The 18,416-nt window shown below is 36.3% G+C and overlaps 1 protein-coding gene across 1 annotated transcript in view; it reads right to left on the bottom strand.

Annotated features, from left to right (window-relative positions):
- The window catches only part of LOC128866117 (uncharacterized), a 118,494-nt gene that overhangs the window by 12,622 nt on the left and 87,456 nt on the right, over positions 1–18,416 (bottom strand). The window contains exon 4 of the mRNA XM_054106618.1: positions 2,406–2,590. Coding sequence (XP_053962593.1) covers positions 2,406–2,590 — 185 coding nt within the window. The remainder of the gene's footprint in view (positions 1–2,405; positions 2,591–18,416) is intronic.

The following is an 18,416-nucleotide window of genomic DNA, read 5'->3' as shown; positions in this document are numbered from 1 at the left end:
ACAAACAATTAAGTTTCGAGATTGCGTCATTTGTAATAATTTATTGTATTTAATAGGTTTTTTTTTTCATAAATGACCAAGTGACTGGCAGAGGCAATTGACGGGCGGACAGTATAATTGGCCAGGTTAGAGTATTTGACGGCAAAATAAAACACGCCACAGAAACGTGAGCTGGCTTGTTACAACGCACTTTAAGTAGCTCTGGGGCGAGAGGTGAAGACGAGACGGATTTTTTGTTGGCCGACTTACAACAAAGGCGAAACTAAAAAAAAGCGCAAAGTTTAACAAAAACAGACAATTACGTTTGTAATTGTCACATGAAGATTGCCTGACAAATACAATGTTTTGCACGTACTTAAATACATTTTTAGCTTTCTTACATACATACAAACACATTTATATATATACTTATGTACCTCTGTATATGAATAAAATGGAATGAATACATGTCTGTATGTATGTGCCGAGCCATGCCACTGCTAAAAAACACCATTTGGCAACTATCGTCATTGCACTTAAGTTTGTAACAATTGCCGGTTAATGGGCCGTCCGGCAACATCTTAGCCTTTCTTTTATGAGCAAATCAAAGCCTGCCAGCAGATGATGTAAGGGCTAAACAAAACTTTTGTATTTCCCCAATTTGAATGGCATTATATTCAAGCCATTCAACTGGGGTGGCTTCTCAAAAACTCGCCTAACTTAATGCCGCCATTCAGGCCGCAGTCATTAGTTACTATTATTGGACTAATTGTGCCACTCCGATACTATCAGAAGTAGGAAGCGATGTCGGCCACCCTGTATAAATATGTTTAACCATCTTCACTTGAGGAAATGAATTATTAAATATTCTATAAAAATAGGGGGTAAGAGGTAAAGGTATACCAAAGCGTCACAAAGGCTACAGGCCTTATACTCTGTGAATATATAGATCAGGACAGCAGCAAGTAAGTAAGTGAGCCACAACTGAAGAATAAAGATGCCATCGAAAAGATGCGGGATAGAATCGAACTTGATGCGGTAAAGATAAAAAGCGAACGACAAATTGTTGAAGGCAAAAACATAAGGGGTGCTCAGATTGGAGGTACTTTTTCCAAAAGGGGTTTTTTTACAGACCTGACGGTAGTCTTGTCAAGCTAAATACATAATTTTTTTCAGTATTCATTGACATTTCATCATCGAAAGACTTACGTCTCAACAGCGTTTACAAATCGTACAATTGTATTACGCAAATCGACGCTCTGTGAAAAGAGTTCAACGCGCTGAGACCAACTTATGGTGCACGTAGCCGTCCCACCGAACGAACTATTCGGCAAGCCATCGGCAAAATTTAAAAAAATTTTAAATTATTGGATGATACTCGACCGATTGGACCACGTACCTCCCGAAGTGAAGAAAATACTGCGGCTGTAAATGAGAGTTTTGCTGAAGATCCGGATCGATTCGGAGCTGATCTCAACAACATGGCCAATCTTATGGCACTACTCAGGCGATTTTACGCCAAAGATCTTGGTTTGAAAACATATAAAATGCAGCAAATGCCAGATTTGAAACCGGCCGACATTCAAACCGTCACAATTACAGTCGTTGCGCCCTTTAAAATATCGCTTACGATCCGCGTTTTGGGACCCGAATTTTGTTCAACGAGGAGGCCAATTTTTGGCTAACTGGGTACGTCAATAAGCAAAATTACCATACTTGGGCTGAAGAGCAACCCGAAGTCATTCACGAGCAGACATTACATCCATTGAAAACTACCGTTTGGTACGGTTTATGGACTGGAATCATGGGCCCATATTTCTTCAAAGACGAGGCTGGCACCAATGTAAAAGTGAATGGCTAACGCTATCGCGACATGAGAAACAACTTCTTGATGGCGGAAATTGAGCCCCTGATCTCCACAACATTTGGTTCCAACAAGACGGTCCTACTTGCCGTGAAACAATGAAGTTTCTGCATTCTCATTTCGGTGAGTAATTTATCCCTTTGGACTTTTATTTGTGGATAAACCAACTTCGATTTAGGCATTGGAAGCCAACATTACTAAAGTTATTCGCGAAATACCAACCGAAGCCCTACAGCGAGTCTATCAAAAATGCTTTACGGATGGCCGAATTACGGCGCAGTTGCGGCAAAAATTTAAAAGAGATATTCTTTAAAAGATAAATGCCATGAATGGTTCTACCAAAAATTATATTTCGTTGTTTTATTTACATTTAAAAATCGAATACCTCTAAATTGATCACCTTTTATATAGTATATTGATTACTTCGCCTTCTAAGAGTTAGTTTATTATTTAAAAAGACTTGCAATAATTAAGCATTTTTAAATTTATACCATCATTTCTTTTAAATATCTATAATCTACGCTGCATGTGGGTATTTGAAACACAAAACCATAAGCCATACCTATCATTAGAAGAGCAGCAGTAAGATGCGAGTTGGGAGGCCCCGCGAGACCTGTTGCACCCAGCGCTGCGCCGCCCAAAGCGCAGGCCACACCACCAAGAGCAACCACAGCGATCAAGGCACGCAGCGGTGGGCCAGCAAACCATTGACCGCAACAGCCTTTTCCAGAACGTTCTGAAGGCGATCTGAAAGTGAACAAGAGAAATACAAATATTAAAAATAAATATTATTAAAGCTTTTTATTAGTAATATTAGTATCACTTTGGGGCATGCAATGCATTTTATGCTAAAACAAATTTTCAAAGTCAGCAGAGCAATGTTGACGCTTAAGTGCGGCTTGGATGATACTTGGTACGACATACAATCTACTTATACATACAACTACTTAAAGTATTGGACAAACGTTAGCTGAAATTGGCATCATTCAAAATAAGGATATTGTTTTATTACTCGTATGAGTAATCTCGGTGTAATGAAATTTGCCCAATATCAGAAGAGAGATTGGCAGCATTGAAAATAGTGACCATACTCGCCAGCGGCGAAGCTGTCTCGATAACTTTGTTGTTGTTTTCACAGCCAAATTTTTTGTCAAGTGAGCAGAGCCGAAATATTATTATAACAAGCGAGGGCAGGAATTTTAATATTCAGACGCAAGGCTCAGCAGAGTCGAATGGTTTGGTTTAAAGATAAACGATTAAAGATTTGATTGAGAAGATGAGGAAGAAATATACTGCAAATTTTTTTTTCTGCAAATTACAAGCAAAGTTACATAGCTTCATCGATTAGCTCCGGAACGGGTTTGGATCTTGATTTACATATTTACTGTAATTGCTTGTTGGGATCACTCCATCTTATACTATATTCTACGTTTGCAGGGAGGAATAAAGAACCAATTTGATAATGCACTAATGTAATAACCTACTGGTAATTTCAAAGATAAACCAACCTTTTGAGGTATTTTGTTACTTGTGACTTGTTCACAAATTATTGGGTATGGGAATTAGTTACTCTCACAATTTTGCTTCGAATGACCAAACCAGGTAATCTATCATCCTTGAAATCGCTGTGTATCACATTTGTGCAATTTATTCGTGTGTTGTTTGTGTAATATCAAGTATCACTCATTTTTCTGCTACTTGAATTCTTGTTCGCATTGCCACATTTTCCTCCCGCATTCTGTGATAATTGAGCTTTCAAATAATCCTACGTCCTCAAATTCACGTTTTGTTCATAAAAACAAAAAATTGTCTAGACCTCACCAGCAACATAAGTAATTTTATCACCCTTCATTTTTTTCAACGTTTTTCAAGAAACCCGCAATTCTCATTGCATTTAAGAATTTTTTCTTAGCAATCTCGCCTAAGATCAAGATCTTCCCCTTTACTCTCTCTAAATATTTCTGGACCGATTTAGCAATTTGTGGTCTGACGTTTTTATGCAGCAAAATCAGTTTGTCATGTCTACCGTCCCATTCCGGCCGCTTTTCTTTGAGAGCTCGATTCAAACGTATTAGCTGCAGTCGGTAACGATCGCCAATGATGGTTTCAGATCGATAATTGATGACACCCTTCTAATACCACCAGATGCACAACATAACCTTTGAAGCATGAATATTTTTTTTTGCTGCTTTATCTGGCAGGCTCCAACGTTTTCGACGCGTAGGGTTATTATAATATATCCACTTTTCATCGCCAGATGCAGAAAACCTTTTCTTTTCTGGTGCTTAAGAAGTATCTCACACGTCACCAAACGTCTTTCGATATCCCTCTCCTTCAATTGATGCGACACCCAGTAATCTGCTTTCTGGACCATTCCCATCACGTGCAAACGTTTACCGACGGTTGATCTGTCAACATTCAACTCTTTAAGCATATCATCAAGGGTTCGACATGCGTCTTCATCCAAATAAAACGACTGAGAGATAAGACTAAAAGTAGTTCATTTCATTTCAATTTCGATTTATTTAATTAATGAAGTAATTATTTGTAAATCTGTCCCGAAAAGGTTCTTAAACAAAATGTATATTATTTTAAATAAAAAAAAACACAAGTCGCGCACTTAACCCCTTGCCTTATTAATCGAGCGATGATTGTGTGCGCCAGTTCCAATGGAAGCTTTTCTCGTGCGTAAAAAAAATCTCGTATTTGATACGGTGTTCTCACTTTTGACTAGAAAAAGTCATTACATGTCTGATACTAGACTCTTATAGTAGCCATAGAAGTATCAGGGCAGCCCATAATTTCACTGTTGTACGATTTTTGCATACAAAAAATTATTCGCGGAATATAACGGAGCTATTTATATTTCCTTTGATATATTGTACATTCAACAAGTGATTTCAATCGGGGATAGAAGCACGTGTTGTTAAAAAATAAAATGGAATCTTCGAACGCGTATAAGAGGCATATTTTGTATTTTTTTTATAAAAGTGGTAAAAATGCAACAACTGCTGCTGCAGAAATAAACACTGTTCATGGAGAGGATGCCGTGAGTGTAAGGACTGCGCAAAAGTGGTTTTCAGAATTCCGAAGTGATAAATGCGACGTGGAGGATGCCCTGCGCACTGGTCGTCCTGAAGTCTTTAACTCCGACGCCTTGCTCGAACTCGTAGAAACTGAGCCAAATTTGACAGTCGATATGATAGCTCAGAGGTTAAATTCATCGCATGGAATAGTTCACAGGCACCTGGTTCAGTTGGGAAAGGTTTCAAAGCTGGGAAAATGGGTTCCGCATAGACTTTCCGTCGCCAACCTTCAGCAGAGAGTGAATGTGTGTTCTCAGCTGCTGCAACGGCTTGAAAATGAAAGTTTTTTGAACCGTATCGTTACTGGTGATGAAAAATGGGTCCTTTACAATAATCCTGTTCGCAAACGCCAAAGGTTAGATAAAGATGAAACACCAGAACCGACCCCGATGGCCTTCACCCCAAGAAGATTCTCCTGTCTATTAGGTGGGATATGGCCGGTATTGTTTATTATGAACTTCTGGAACCAAACCAGACGATAACTGCTGATTATTATTCCCATCAGCTATCAATCCTGAATGAGGCACTTAACAAAAATCGACCGTCTTTAGTGATTAGACGCAAAGTTTTGTTTCACCACGATAATGCAAGACCTCATACCGCAGGGCAAACATTAGGCAAGCTGAACGAGCTCGGATGGGAGCTAATGCCGCATCCACCATATTCTCCGGATATTGCACCTTGTGATTATCACCTTTTGCGTGGACTTCAATCTCATATGAGTAAGAAGAACTACTCCTCAAAAGAAGATATAAAAACGGATATCGAAGCGAATTTTGGCTCCAAGGACAAACAATTTTTTGGGAATTAAAAATTTGCCTAAACGTTGGGAAGACATTGTAAATAATGAAGGAAAATATATTATTGATTAATAAATACTTTAAACATCTTTTTTATTAATTTTAAAACCACCTTTAAAAAACGCACGAACTTATGGAGTGGCCTGATAATATCTCATCTCCCTTACGTTTTTGTAAGGCAAAGGGTTAAGGTTTAATTGTTCTATATGAGACGGTAAGTGTTTGAAGTGCCATAACTTTTTTTTTATACATTTTTTGTACAGTTTAAAGGCAAGCGTTTAATGAATATTTATTTGCTTGAGTTTGACGAAACAAAAGGGATATTTTACGAGGATACAACTTTGTTTAACTGAGCCAACTATGTATATAAAAATCAATTCGGAGCTCAAAAGGACATAAGAAAAAATTATTGAAGTCTTGAAAACTAAAGTAATGAAATATTGTTATTTTTAAATTGAACAACAAATTACCGGCTTAAAGAAGGATTCAAAGATATATTTTTTTTATGCCAAAATTCGCTCAACATAAGCTTTAAATACAGGGGTGAACTTTTCTAATTTTGTTTACGGTTTGTTTACGAAAAAATTGAGATATACGAAAAATATCAACCAATGACAACACTTCGTTGCTATCTGAATAAATACTGATTGGACGAGTGTGCAAATATGAACGAAATAATCATGCAGAATTCGGCTGCAGAATCTCCCAAGTGGCGGGGCAGCCAAAGTACCCCTTACATTCATTTTTCACCACAGCTAAACAAAAAAAATGATAATCTATCAACCTTGGATGATGACCGGTGGCTACACCGTACAAGCTATGCTTGATGAAATGCTAGAACAACAACCGACTTTTGAACTAACAACTGAAGATACTAATTTAGCAATCGAGCCGATGGCCCTGGCAGCCAGTGCTCCTTATTTCGTGTAAAAATATTTTATTGTTTTTCCTCGTTATAAATAATAAAAAAAAATAGTTTAACAATGCATGTGCTTCATATTATATAACTTAAAAACTAAAAATTTTTAACTGAGGTTCACATTAAAAAATGAAATATTGTTGTAAAAAATAAAATGTAATTTTACGATGGGGTTTCGGTCACTCCACCTGTCGGAACTTGTTGCAAAAGTGCATCTGTCATAGACCGGGTTAAGGCAAATTTGTTTTGCACACACATTTAATGTGAGAAAATTTCATACCCCTTTGGAGGAACCATAGACTTTCTTATTACCTGCTACGGTTTAGTTCGAAATTTATCGATTTTCGCTCAGCGTGCTTTCTCTCTAGCCTATTTAAATTATCCGCTAATTGAAATAATTAAAATATTATAAATTAATTCCTTAATTCTTACAGTTATATTTAATATTTTGAGAAAAAAATAAAATATAAAATATGTAATTATGCAATTTCAAAATAAAAAATTTATGGTGTATGCTTACATATTATAAATAATTTATTATGTGATTCACATTGATGGACTAGAATAAATTTACGATTCGTTGGTTTAGCAGGGAAATTATGTATGTAAAACATATACACCTGTGTACTTGCATGTATAGTAGGCAAAGAAGACCTAAAAGGCATGGAAATAACAACCCGACCCCGTCGCCTCTAATTTTCATATCCACCATTATTCTCAACGTCAATTTTATTCTCAATGTAAGCATTACCAAAATATGAATTACACTTCGCCTGAAATGACATGCATAAATGGGCAGTGTGCGCTTAAAGCTAGACGGTGGTGTAATTAGAAACTAAAAATGAATTTAATTGAATACCTTCAGTCTGGCGGAGCGCCAATGAGTCAAGTTGAATTTGGTTAAGCGAATGTTGTGCGAACGGCGCCCTTGAACTACTTAGCATTCACAGCGCATTACATACGTAATAGACGCACCGAAACATACAAACGAACAGCAAACCGACCGATTGAGCAATAGATATTGCACTTGCACTGCTCATTAAAATTTAAACATCCAAATATACATAAATCATACGCTTATAAGCGCATACATTTTTACATGGGCTTTGGAACTTACATGCATACATACATACATATGTGCTTATTGTGCACTATACTGCGTTAATTAAGTAAAGCACTAGGACTTATTGACACGTTTTTACAATTTATTTTATTCTGCATTAATTTTAATGATTTTTTATGAATATATGAATAGTTCGTTCTCCTACAAAAATCATATAAATTCATGTTCCAGTTTAAAAAAAAATCAATAACACATTTAATTCGATTTTTAGAAAAATTGCGTGCATGCAGTTTTATAGCCCAATTAATTTTTGAATAAAAAAGTGTTAGTTTCGAGCGCCTCAAAAACCGCGTTGATATTTGACAATTTATACGCAAGAGAACACAGAATAAAATTATTATTGCACATTTCACAATTTTTTATATTATGTCATACAGGAAAAATATATGAAATCAAAAATTTTTTAATATAATAATCTAAAAAAAATGATGCCATTTTGTACTTAATCTTGACTTAAAATATTTTCTTTACGCATAAAAACTTTCACTTTCTCTGCACTTAAACATTTTAATTCAACTTTTGCAAAAGCGTTGCGTAAAACACGGAAAGAGTTTTTGATTTTCAAATTTATTAGGTTATTCGGAATTTCGATTTTTTGTGGATACATCGAGCTTCGAGGTTAAACCCAGGCCTTTCAGGTGGTCATAAACAGTTGAATTCGATAAATGTAACCTCTCATTGTTATTCGCCGGTTTGCATCAACTAATGCCTTTATCGCGTCTTTATCAGCTTCAACCGGCCTTCCAGAACGTGGTGCATCTTCGACATCAAAATTGCCGGATCGAAATTTTGCAAACCAATTCTGGCACTGGCGTATTGTCAACACATCTTCTCCATACACATCGGTTAATTTCTTTCTGGCTTGAACAGCATTTTTACCTTTTCTGTAGTAAAAAAAGTAAAATATGACGAAAATGCTGCTTATTGCTCTCCACATTTAAAGGACATCGACCAAAAACTACTGCGTAAAATCAATTGAACTTATTCACATACAAGTCTTGCTATATCAGCTGTCAAAACATATAATGAGAATGCGACTTAAGTGTGAAGTTAGCTGTTAAAAAATATAATTAAATCCTCTGTCGGGAAAATACGAAATTGCTCTCCGAACAACCCAATATATAAAACATATTTAATTTAAAGCCGCTACCGTAATCGAATAGGCTGGCGGGTGATAAATATTAAATTATCTGCTGTTCGGAGGCGGCATAAAACTGTGGCTCCTCTACAAAGAGTACGAGAGCTCTTCCAAACGTCCATAAAAAGTGTGTAAGGGACAATTATATATTTTTATTTATTTATTTAATAACGTAAAAATACAGTATTTCTTACAGACTATGAAAAACAGACTCAAGCGAAATAATTCAATCAAAAATAAATTTATCTTATAATTTACTTGTTTCATTTTTAAGAATGACAGAAAATGTTACATTTCTTAAAGTTTACAGTGAAAGAATATTGGTGCATATTAGAGAATAAAAATTCTACTTAAACAATTCATTTAGCAACATTCTGAAGTATTACTTTGTGGAAGAAAAATCTAGGTCTACAATTTTGGCCGGAAAGGGTTAAAATTCATTGGATTCCTTTCTCTTTTATTAATATAATTAGTAACTAAACTGAATTGTGTTATTAGTCTGTAAGAAGCTTCCGTTTGTTCAGTTAACTAAATAAGTAAATAAATAATTACTTGTTAATTAGTTTTTGATATGAAAAAAAAAAAATTCCTTCCGGATTTCATGGAAATGAAATCGAATCAGCTAACTTTTTCCCTTGTCTCATAGGCCCTTCCTATTTGATTTCATTTGTTTACTGCGATTTGGAATAAGTTTAAGAAAAAAGTGGAAGCGGGAGCTTGACGCTTTGTTGCCGAGTCGATTTGAATCCGATGGCTTACAGGAAGACTCGATCTAAAAGCGCATTGCATTTCGCCCCTCTTAAGTGCTTTCTAATTCCGCACAACTTATATTTCGTGCGCGTCACGTCCCATGCGCGTAGACACCAAAGTTGGCGGTATTTGGTTAGCATTTGCTGTTGGTGTGGGTTAGTTAAGGGTTCTTCGGTCCGGCACGTTTCGTACGTTTCGCACACATCAAACTCACTTTCACGCCCCGAATATGCAACTCAATGGACTATGAAATTTGGCATTTTCTAACTACGTGGGCATGTAAATATGTATGTATGTGTGTAGTAAGCAATAACATATTTGTGCTGCTTCAAAAACATTTACATATCTCGAAATCTCGGATGCATTTATGCGCTAAAGGTGCATGTAAATATAAAACTTGAGATTGATTGCAAGTAGCCTTGCATTTTGAAGAATCAAAAATTGATAATTTTCTTGTACGAGGTGACGCAAAATTAATCATCCTATCGCAAATGTATAATTTTAACAATGTTTTTTTTTTTTAATTAGGTAAAAATGTTATTGAGAAACAAAATTTAATGATTAATTTTGCGCCACCTTGTATAATTGCAACTACTTTTCGAGACTGTCGCGTTATTTATATATATTTTTTGAAAGCTTGAGAACTTAAAACGATAATAAAACAGAAATATTTTTGGGATGATTTTTTTATTTTTTATTATAATCTGGTTGATAATTTCATGGCATTTATTCTTTGAATATGACATCTGGCACATGTCCACCGCAGCTACGATTTACATGATCCATTCGATCAGTCCAATTTTCGACTACTAGCATCAATGGTGGCTTGAATATTGCAATAAATCGCTTGTTAAGCGCGTTGTGTTCCAAGTTGCGCGCTCTTGTTGCAACAAAAATTCAGTCAGCATAGCCAATTGTGCTCGCCATTCACCGTAACGGCAGCTCCTCCCACATTTCGAAAGAAATAAGGACCGAAGTTGCCACCAACGTTCTCTAAATTTTGTGAATAGAGCAGGAGCTCGCCAAACACCCAATAAGGGTATACCATATATATATATTTATATATATATGCAAGTCTTAAGTTAATCAAATATAGCGTTAGATTAGATTAGGCAAGTCCAAGCATTCAGGAGAGCATTGTACTACAACCGGATAGATTTCAATAGAAAGAATAGAGAGATAGGAAAGATAAAATGTGGGTGGTAAGACGGAAACGAATATGGCGTTGCTTTTAAAGAATATTTTTTCCAGCGGTCGTGTGCATTTGCTCCATTTAAAAAAAAGTTTTTACATCCCAATTTTTTTATTATCATCTGATACATCTGTCGATGGCCACTTAGTAATTTTTTATAGCTTAGGCGGGAGATTAATTGTTACTTGAAATCAGTTTTTAAATAACATTTTTCAATGAATAGTTACATAGCTTACATTTAATATACACACATTACATTTAATGGCAGCAGTAATATACAGTGGAGCGTCGATTATCCGAAAGTCGGTCATCCGAAACGTCGGTTAACCGAAAGGAAACATGACGCCTTTTTCGGATATAAAGAATAAAAAAAAGTATGTACAAATGAAATAGAAACGATTAATAGAAATGATTCAGAGAGCGACGCAAGGTAACATTATCATTTTGGCATTTTCCGTGTCTTCATCGATAGCATGTTATATTTCGAACATGATTCATAGGTATTGACAGTGTTGTACATATGTATGTACATACTTGCTTTCTGTCACGCGCTTTATGAATTTAAGTTAGTATCGCAGTTCCTAAATATAACAGCGTCGGTTGTGTTATCGTGCCGCGAAACGAACGTGCATCGAACGCGCATCCGACTTCGATAGTTTTGTGATTTTCTTGCCATCCAATGTTACCTCAGTCCTTCAACCTATGGACCAGGAGGTGATCGAAGCCTTCAAACGTTACTACAGAAAAGCGCTGCTTCGTAATGTCCTAATCGGCCAAGAGGAAGATAAAACAATTCTTGAAATCTACAAAGGTATTAACTTGAAGAATGCTGTTTACATGGCAGCAGAAGCGTGGACTAATGTCAAAGCGACTACTCTAAAGAAATCCTGGAATAAGCTTTGTCCAGCAGTTGAATCCGAAGCTAGCCCTACATCTGAAGAACCAACAAATGAAAACTTTGTTTCAGAAATGGTTGAGTTGATGAAAGAGGTTTCAGGATTTGAAGAATGTGACCAAGAAAACGTGCATGAATGGCTAGAATTTGACGAGGATGATCCTGGCTACGAATTGTTGACAGACGACGATATAGTAGCACCGGTTCAAGTTCCTAAAGATGACGACGATGAAGACGAAACTAGTGATGACATCATCTCAGCTGAAAAATGTCCGTCCAATGAAGAAGCCTTTAAATGCTTTGAGACTGCTATTAAATGGTTGGAAAACCAAGGCGAGTGCGATTCTGTGCTGTTGTTGTCCTTAGAACGCCAAAGAGATTAGGCGTCAAGAAACGAGTTTTGTTTTGTACTATGTATTATCACATCTAAGCCACTTAACTACAAAAATGTTTAGACATATGTATTTATGTACCTACCGTATGTGCAATCCCGACTTTAATGTGTATGTGTCTATTCATAATACATATGTACTGTACTCTAGTGTATCATTAAAAAGCATTACATATGTACATAATATGTATTCCTAATCCAATGACGTGTTTTATTAGCCTGCCCTCAACAAAGAACTGGAATTTCGCAAATGTTCGTTTATCCGAAAAATCGATTATCCGAACACCCTCTGCACCAATTGTTTCGGATAATCGGCGCTCTACTGTACTTAGTTTTAGTTTGTCAAAATAGTTTTTGTATCTGCTAATGCTGCTGGTGTGATTCGCTTTAGTATTAATTTCTATGTTAGCTCCATGTGTGGTATTTCTTGTCCGTCTTTGTTCGAATGGGTTAGTAATTTTTGTGTGTGTTTCGTGCTGTATTTCTAAATTACGTCTTTTATGGGATCAATTTTTAGATCGCGGTATAAGTCTTCATTTGTTATATACCAGGGTGCATATACGATGGTTGGTTGGTTGGTTTAAGGGTGACCCCGCATCGGAGTGCCACATAGACCGCAAGTTGGGTCCGTTATGTTGCCCTAGAGCTCATTATATTGTATGCCTGCTCGATACTTCCTCATCTTCGTCCTCACAGTATCTGCACAGGTCATTTTGAGGAACCCCGAGTCGACGTGCGTGAGTGCCCAAAAGGCAATGGCCGGTGATAAGAGATATTATATGTATGCCTTAGTCGTGTTTCGAAAGACTTATAAGGGTTTTTGTCTGTTTCAGATTGTAGAATGGCCAGATTTGACTGGTCGTAACGCAAGTAGTTTCCACTCGCCAACTCCGATCAGCAATGCTGCGAAATTCTCGATCAATGATCATTTTACATGTTGCGAGCGGAATGTGGATTGTGGGTAAGTTACTAACATTTGATTGCGCAGCTCCAGCTCTCGCATGCTCATCAGCTTTGCAGTTACCTTCGAATCCACTGTGGTCCGGTATCCAGATAACTTGGACATAATTCTGAACACTTATCTCGTTAAGAGATAAGAGACAGGATCGAACCACATCTGAGTGGGTAAAAGAGGAGCTGAGTGCTCGAACGGCCGCATGACTGTCAGTGAAAAAGCGGATATCCTCTAGTGATATTCTTTTTTCTAAGACAGTTTTCGCAGCATACCAGATAACGCATACATCCGCTTGGAATACACTACAGTAGTCCGGTAATCTAAATGATAGATTGATGTGAGGGGAATTGGAAAAGATTCGGACGTAATTAATACTGTGTCGTCGGCGAAAGTAGCAATCATGCTGTCGTCATTTGGATAGGGAATATCATATGTGTAAATTATATACAACAATGGTCCCAGTACGCTGCCTTGTGGTACTCCGGCATCCATTTTTAATACCTCCGAGCATTCGTCCTGATGTTTAACATAGAAGTACCGGTCGCTTAGGTAACTTCGCAGTAATAGATAGTGGTCAAGTGGGAATATTTGTTTTATTACTTGTATAGTAGTCCTGGGTGCCATACGCTGTCAAAAGCCTTCGCTACGTCGAGATGAGTTGCGACACAGTAGCTTTTCTTGTCAATTTCATTAATGATTTTGTTAGTTACTCGGTGCACTTGTTGAATGGTCGAGTGCTTATGTCGGAGTGTAAACTGGTGGGAATTATGTTCTTCGGTTGTATGATGGGGTCAAGACGATCATGGATCAAGTTTTCAAATAGTTTTGAAAGAATTGGTAAGAGGCTTATAGGTCTATATGATCATGGTTTACTGCCGTCTTTATTTGGTTTCGGCAATGCTATTATTTCTGAAACTTTCTATGGAAGGGGGAAATATTTTAGCCTAATGGATGAGTTAAAGATGTTTCTTAAGTATATTATTCCATCGTCATGTAGCTCTTTTAATATTTGCCCATTGATTTTGTCATATCCAGGAGATTTTTTGAAAGAAAGAAGAGTTGAGTATACAATTACAGAACTGTGAACATAAGTGTTATATACTACCTCCTGCGATCCAGGCTTTTCAGAAATCTTGAAACTTGTGGTAAAACCTTAACATGCCGCAAATATGTATTTTCCTTTATAATTATGTCTGTGGCAAAGTTTAAATGATGAAACCATTAACATCCAATCTGTGGAGCTGCTCTACTTTTAATGCAAAACTATGAATTGCCGCATAAAGTGGAAAATCCTTTTACATTTTCAAAAATGAAATATCAATACAAAATCACTTATTACGTAAGACAATAAATCACATTAACATAAAGCAATGAAGGTGGTTTACTTGAATTCTTATATTTTCTCTCAATTTAATTGAATTTCATAGTTATGCAGAAATATAAATAAAACCGAAAATTTCAATTCGATCCGTCTTTTGACACAATTTACTGCAAGTCACCTATTCTTGCGAAGGGACAGCGAACGTAACACATTTGGAGGATGTGCGCTTTTACACTTATTTCACTGCATTTTATGCCAGTCTCGGTTACCGATGCCGATACGTTAACTTGTGGCATACTTTGTGGCGTTGCGACTTGTTGATGCTGCATAGCCTACATACGGCTGACTGCATTTGTTTTTGTCGATATTTTTATATCCGATTTCCCTTTGAGTCTGGCGTGAATAGCGTAAACTCTGTCTCGCATACTTAACAGGGAGAAATATGTTTTTATGTATGTAAATGTATTGTGTGCAATTGTGCAATGGTAACATACACAAACAGCACATAATTACTTGGCTAGATGGTTTAGATGTGCATTAGGATTTATTCATATCATATTCCATCTCATTCCGTATTTTATTTTTATTCTTGTAATTTTGTTAATGGTTCGACAAATGTTTATGTGTGTCAGCTGCCACAAAATATTTTCAAATATACATACATACGAGGGTAGTTTGAAAAGTTCTTGCACAAATAAAAAATACGTGATTATTTGGCGTAATTTTCTATTTTTCGACAGTCTCCTTTTAGGCTTTAAGGGCAGATGTAAAATTTTCAAAAAAAAAATTTTGTTTTCTTTTTTTCATAAAATGTTAATATAATTCTTTAAGGGGACAGATCCCTGTAAAACTTCGAAAAAATTTTTTTTCATAAAATGTTAATATAATCCTTTAAGAATATGTCAAACAATTTTTAGAACGTCAATTTATGTATTTTTTTATATTATAGATCGTCAACCGTGACCACTCTATTCGTTGCGCTGGGAGAGGTATAGTTATGTATACAAACTTTAGACGCGTTTTTCTCAGAACTATATTTTCGAATTGGCGTACACGATAACTCAAAAAGTTATTGACCGATCTCCCTGAAATTTTGCACACTTCTTTAATAACAAATAATTCGAAGCAAAAATAGTAGAAAAATTCGGCCTAAAATTAAACTTTTTTTTTTGAAGCATTTTATTCCGCGTTTTTTTTTCATTTTTGTTTAATTCATATAGAAATTATGACATTAATAAACATACAAAATTTTGGTTTTTTGTATTCAGGTCACTGACGCCGATTCTACAATGCCCGCCGATTGAGAAGCCCCGCTGCGACCTTCCTGGAAGACGTGAGTGTACATCCGCCATTTTAAAGATTAAAATAAAACAAATAATTGTTATATTATTTTAATGTATAAACAAACTATATCCCATTTTGGAAAAAATATATTGACTTCTTCATTTTAAATAATTTTAAAGAAAATCAGCGAGAATATGGCCGTTTACAGGTATCTGTCCATTTAACACTTCATCCAACGCTGCTCTAGTTTGTTGACTTCATCCGGATAATAAAATTTGTCCAAGCCTGAAAATTAGCCATTCCTTTTTGGAATCACCTCCTCGTTTGAATAAAATTAGTGAACAAATAGTAGGCCGAAGGAACCGAGGAGGTCAAGTCTGGAGAATAGGAGGAATGTAAAACAAGATGGAACCCTATTTCCATTAATTTTGTGACCGCAACTGCTGATGCGTGATGGAAAAGGAACCCACTCGACTGGACTTCTCGATTGAAATGAATGTCAAACACAATGAAATAAAAAATATATTGATTGGGCTGAAACTTGGTATATGTTCTTCCGAGAGTTGCTGCTAACTAAACATAACTTCGATACGCGCCAATAGTGGCATCTCTCTGACTTTGCACGGACTTTTCAAGCGATCCTCGTACTTGGTTCTTTAGATTGTTAGATGGGTCCACTTCTAGTACCATTTTAGCAAACGCGTGCATACTTTCTGATGTATCTGTATTCTAAATGTACCTATATAATTAAAAAACGTCACCGCAGGTAGCGGAGTCATGAAGAAGCGCTGCTACAGCATAGTAAGTTATAGAAGACATGCAAAATGGTAGCAAAGCATTTAAAACTCATCAGCTACTAACCAGAAAACTTATTTATTTCTGATGATGTAACTGCTACTTGAAAGCAGAGATAAGCAAAACACGAGATTTTCTACGTTAGACGTCGTAACACACTTTTTCACGCGTAAACGTGAGAGGTTTGAGAGAAAATCAACAAACCTTCGTGACTGTGTCTTACTGTAATTTTGGCATTCGTTCACGTCCGCGAACTCGATATTTCTGTCAATCACGTAATTTTTACATAGCCGTACATTTGTATTTTTTAAAGCAAAATAAAAAATCTTAAGTTCAATAATGCGACAAATGCGTTTGAAATTTTCATTCTTCGTTTCCCATTATTTGTACTACTCAAGTAAGTACAAGTAAAAAGGTAGTGTTCACACACATACATAAGTATTTTGGAATTCTGAACGATGGTTCCTTCAACTCAAAGCAGGCAAATTGTCAGTTTGTCGAGTATTTTGATGCATAAACGACTTTTATGTTATTAGCAGAAAGGCTGGACGTGACAGCTTTAAACCTGATACGGCCCCTTAGACTGCATCTAGAGCAGGAGTCGGCAACCTTTTGATTCGGAAGAGTCAAAAATCACACTTTACAAAATTTCAAAAATTGCAAAGAGCCACAAAATTTTTTCTTGCCAACAATAAATAAATAAAGTTTTCTTCGCATAAATAAAATTTTTTGATAAAAACAAACCAATCTATTTATGCATAAGAAAATGGATAATATGCAAGTATGTATATCAACAGCAAATTTGATTATATATTTATGGCATTATTAGATAATTACTCATTATTTAAGAAAAGAAATGAAAAGAATTAATCATTTACGTAGAACACTACGCTGTACTCCATTACCACACAATCGAGCAAACAAATTCAAAGGGAGCAACAAATTCAATAGCTTTACATGATTTAGAAAGTTTGTATAAATGGGGCTCATAACTTGTTGGGTTAAGTTTCGAACCCGACTCTAAACTTTCATTTTTTAGTTGGCTTCTTACTTGACTTTTGTGTTAATGATATTCACGCAAGCGAACGTTTGCTCGTACGAATATTCGTATGTCGATCCGAAGATAACCATCACTCTAAATGACAGTATCACCTCACTGTAGCAATCTGGAAGACTATTTCATGCGTCGCGGATGCGTGCCGCAACTCGCAGCATTTCTTGCGTTACATAGATGCTTTTTTGGACCCCCAACTCTTCCAACTTGCTTTTCGACTCTGTAAAATTTCCACTCCACAAAGCTTTATTTTTATTAATCGGTAAATTGCATTTTTAGAGATCCAACATCAATTTCAAATGGCTCAATGTGGATTTCGTTGTGTTGAGAAGATTTACAGCCAATGCAAGAGTGGTTTTGTTAGTTTTGAATTCTTCGGATTTGTCAGCAAATGTTTCTTTAATTTTTTCTATAACTGTATGCACGGGTTTATCGCGAAAATTGAAAATGAAGTAATTTACTGCTCTGCAAAAAGAATTAATAGGACTATGAATAAGTTCGTGCGGTTTTTTTTCGAAATTTGAAACTTTATTGACGTAAAATGGTTACAAATTTAATATTCAAAATATTGTCCATCGCTTACTACTACTTTTTCCCATCTTTCTGGCAATTCACGGATTCCCTTTGTGAAAAATTCGGTCGGTTTTGCCGCAATCCACGAATCGATCCATTTTTTGACTTCATCGTAATTACGGAAGTGCTGGTCAGCCAGGCCATGTTGCATCGATCGGAAGAGATAGTAATCGGATGGCGCAAGGTCTGGACTATACGGCGGGTGGGGTAGGACATCCCATTTGAGCGTTTCTAAGTATGTTTTGACCACTTGTGCAACATGTGGCCGAGCATTGTCATGTTGCAAAATAACTTTGT

Source organism: Anastrepha ludens, chromosome 6 (genome assembly GCF_028408465.1).
Source record: "Anastrepha ludens isolate Willacy chromosome 6, idAnaLude1.1, whole genome shotgun sequence".
In the NCBI taxonomy this organism is placed as follows: Eukaryota; Metazoa; Arthropoda; class Insecta; order Diptera; family Tephritidae; genus Anastrepha; species Anastrepha ludens.
The sequence above is the reverse complement of the archived record's forward strand: the minus strand, read 5'-3'. Positions and strand labels throughout refer to the sequence as shown.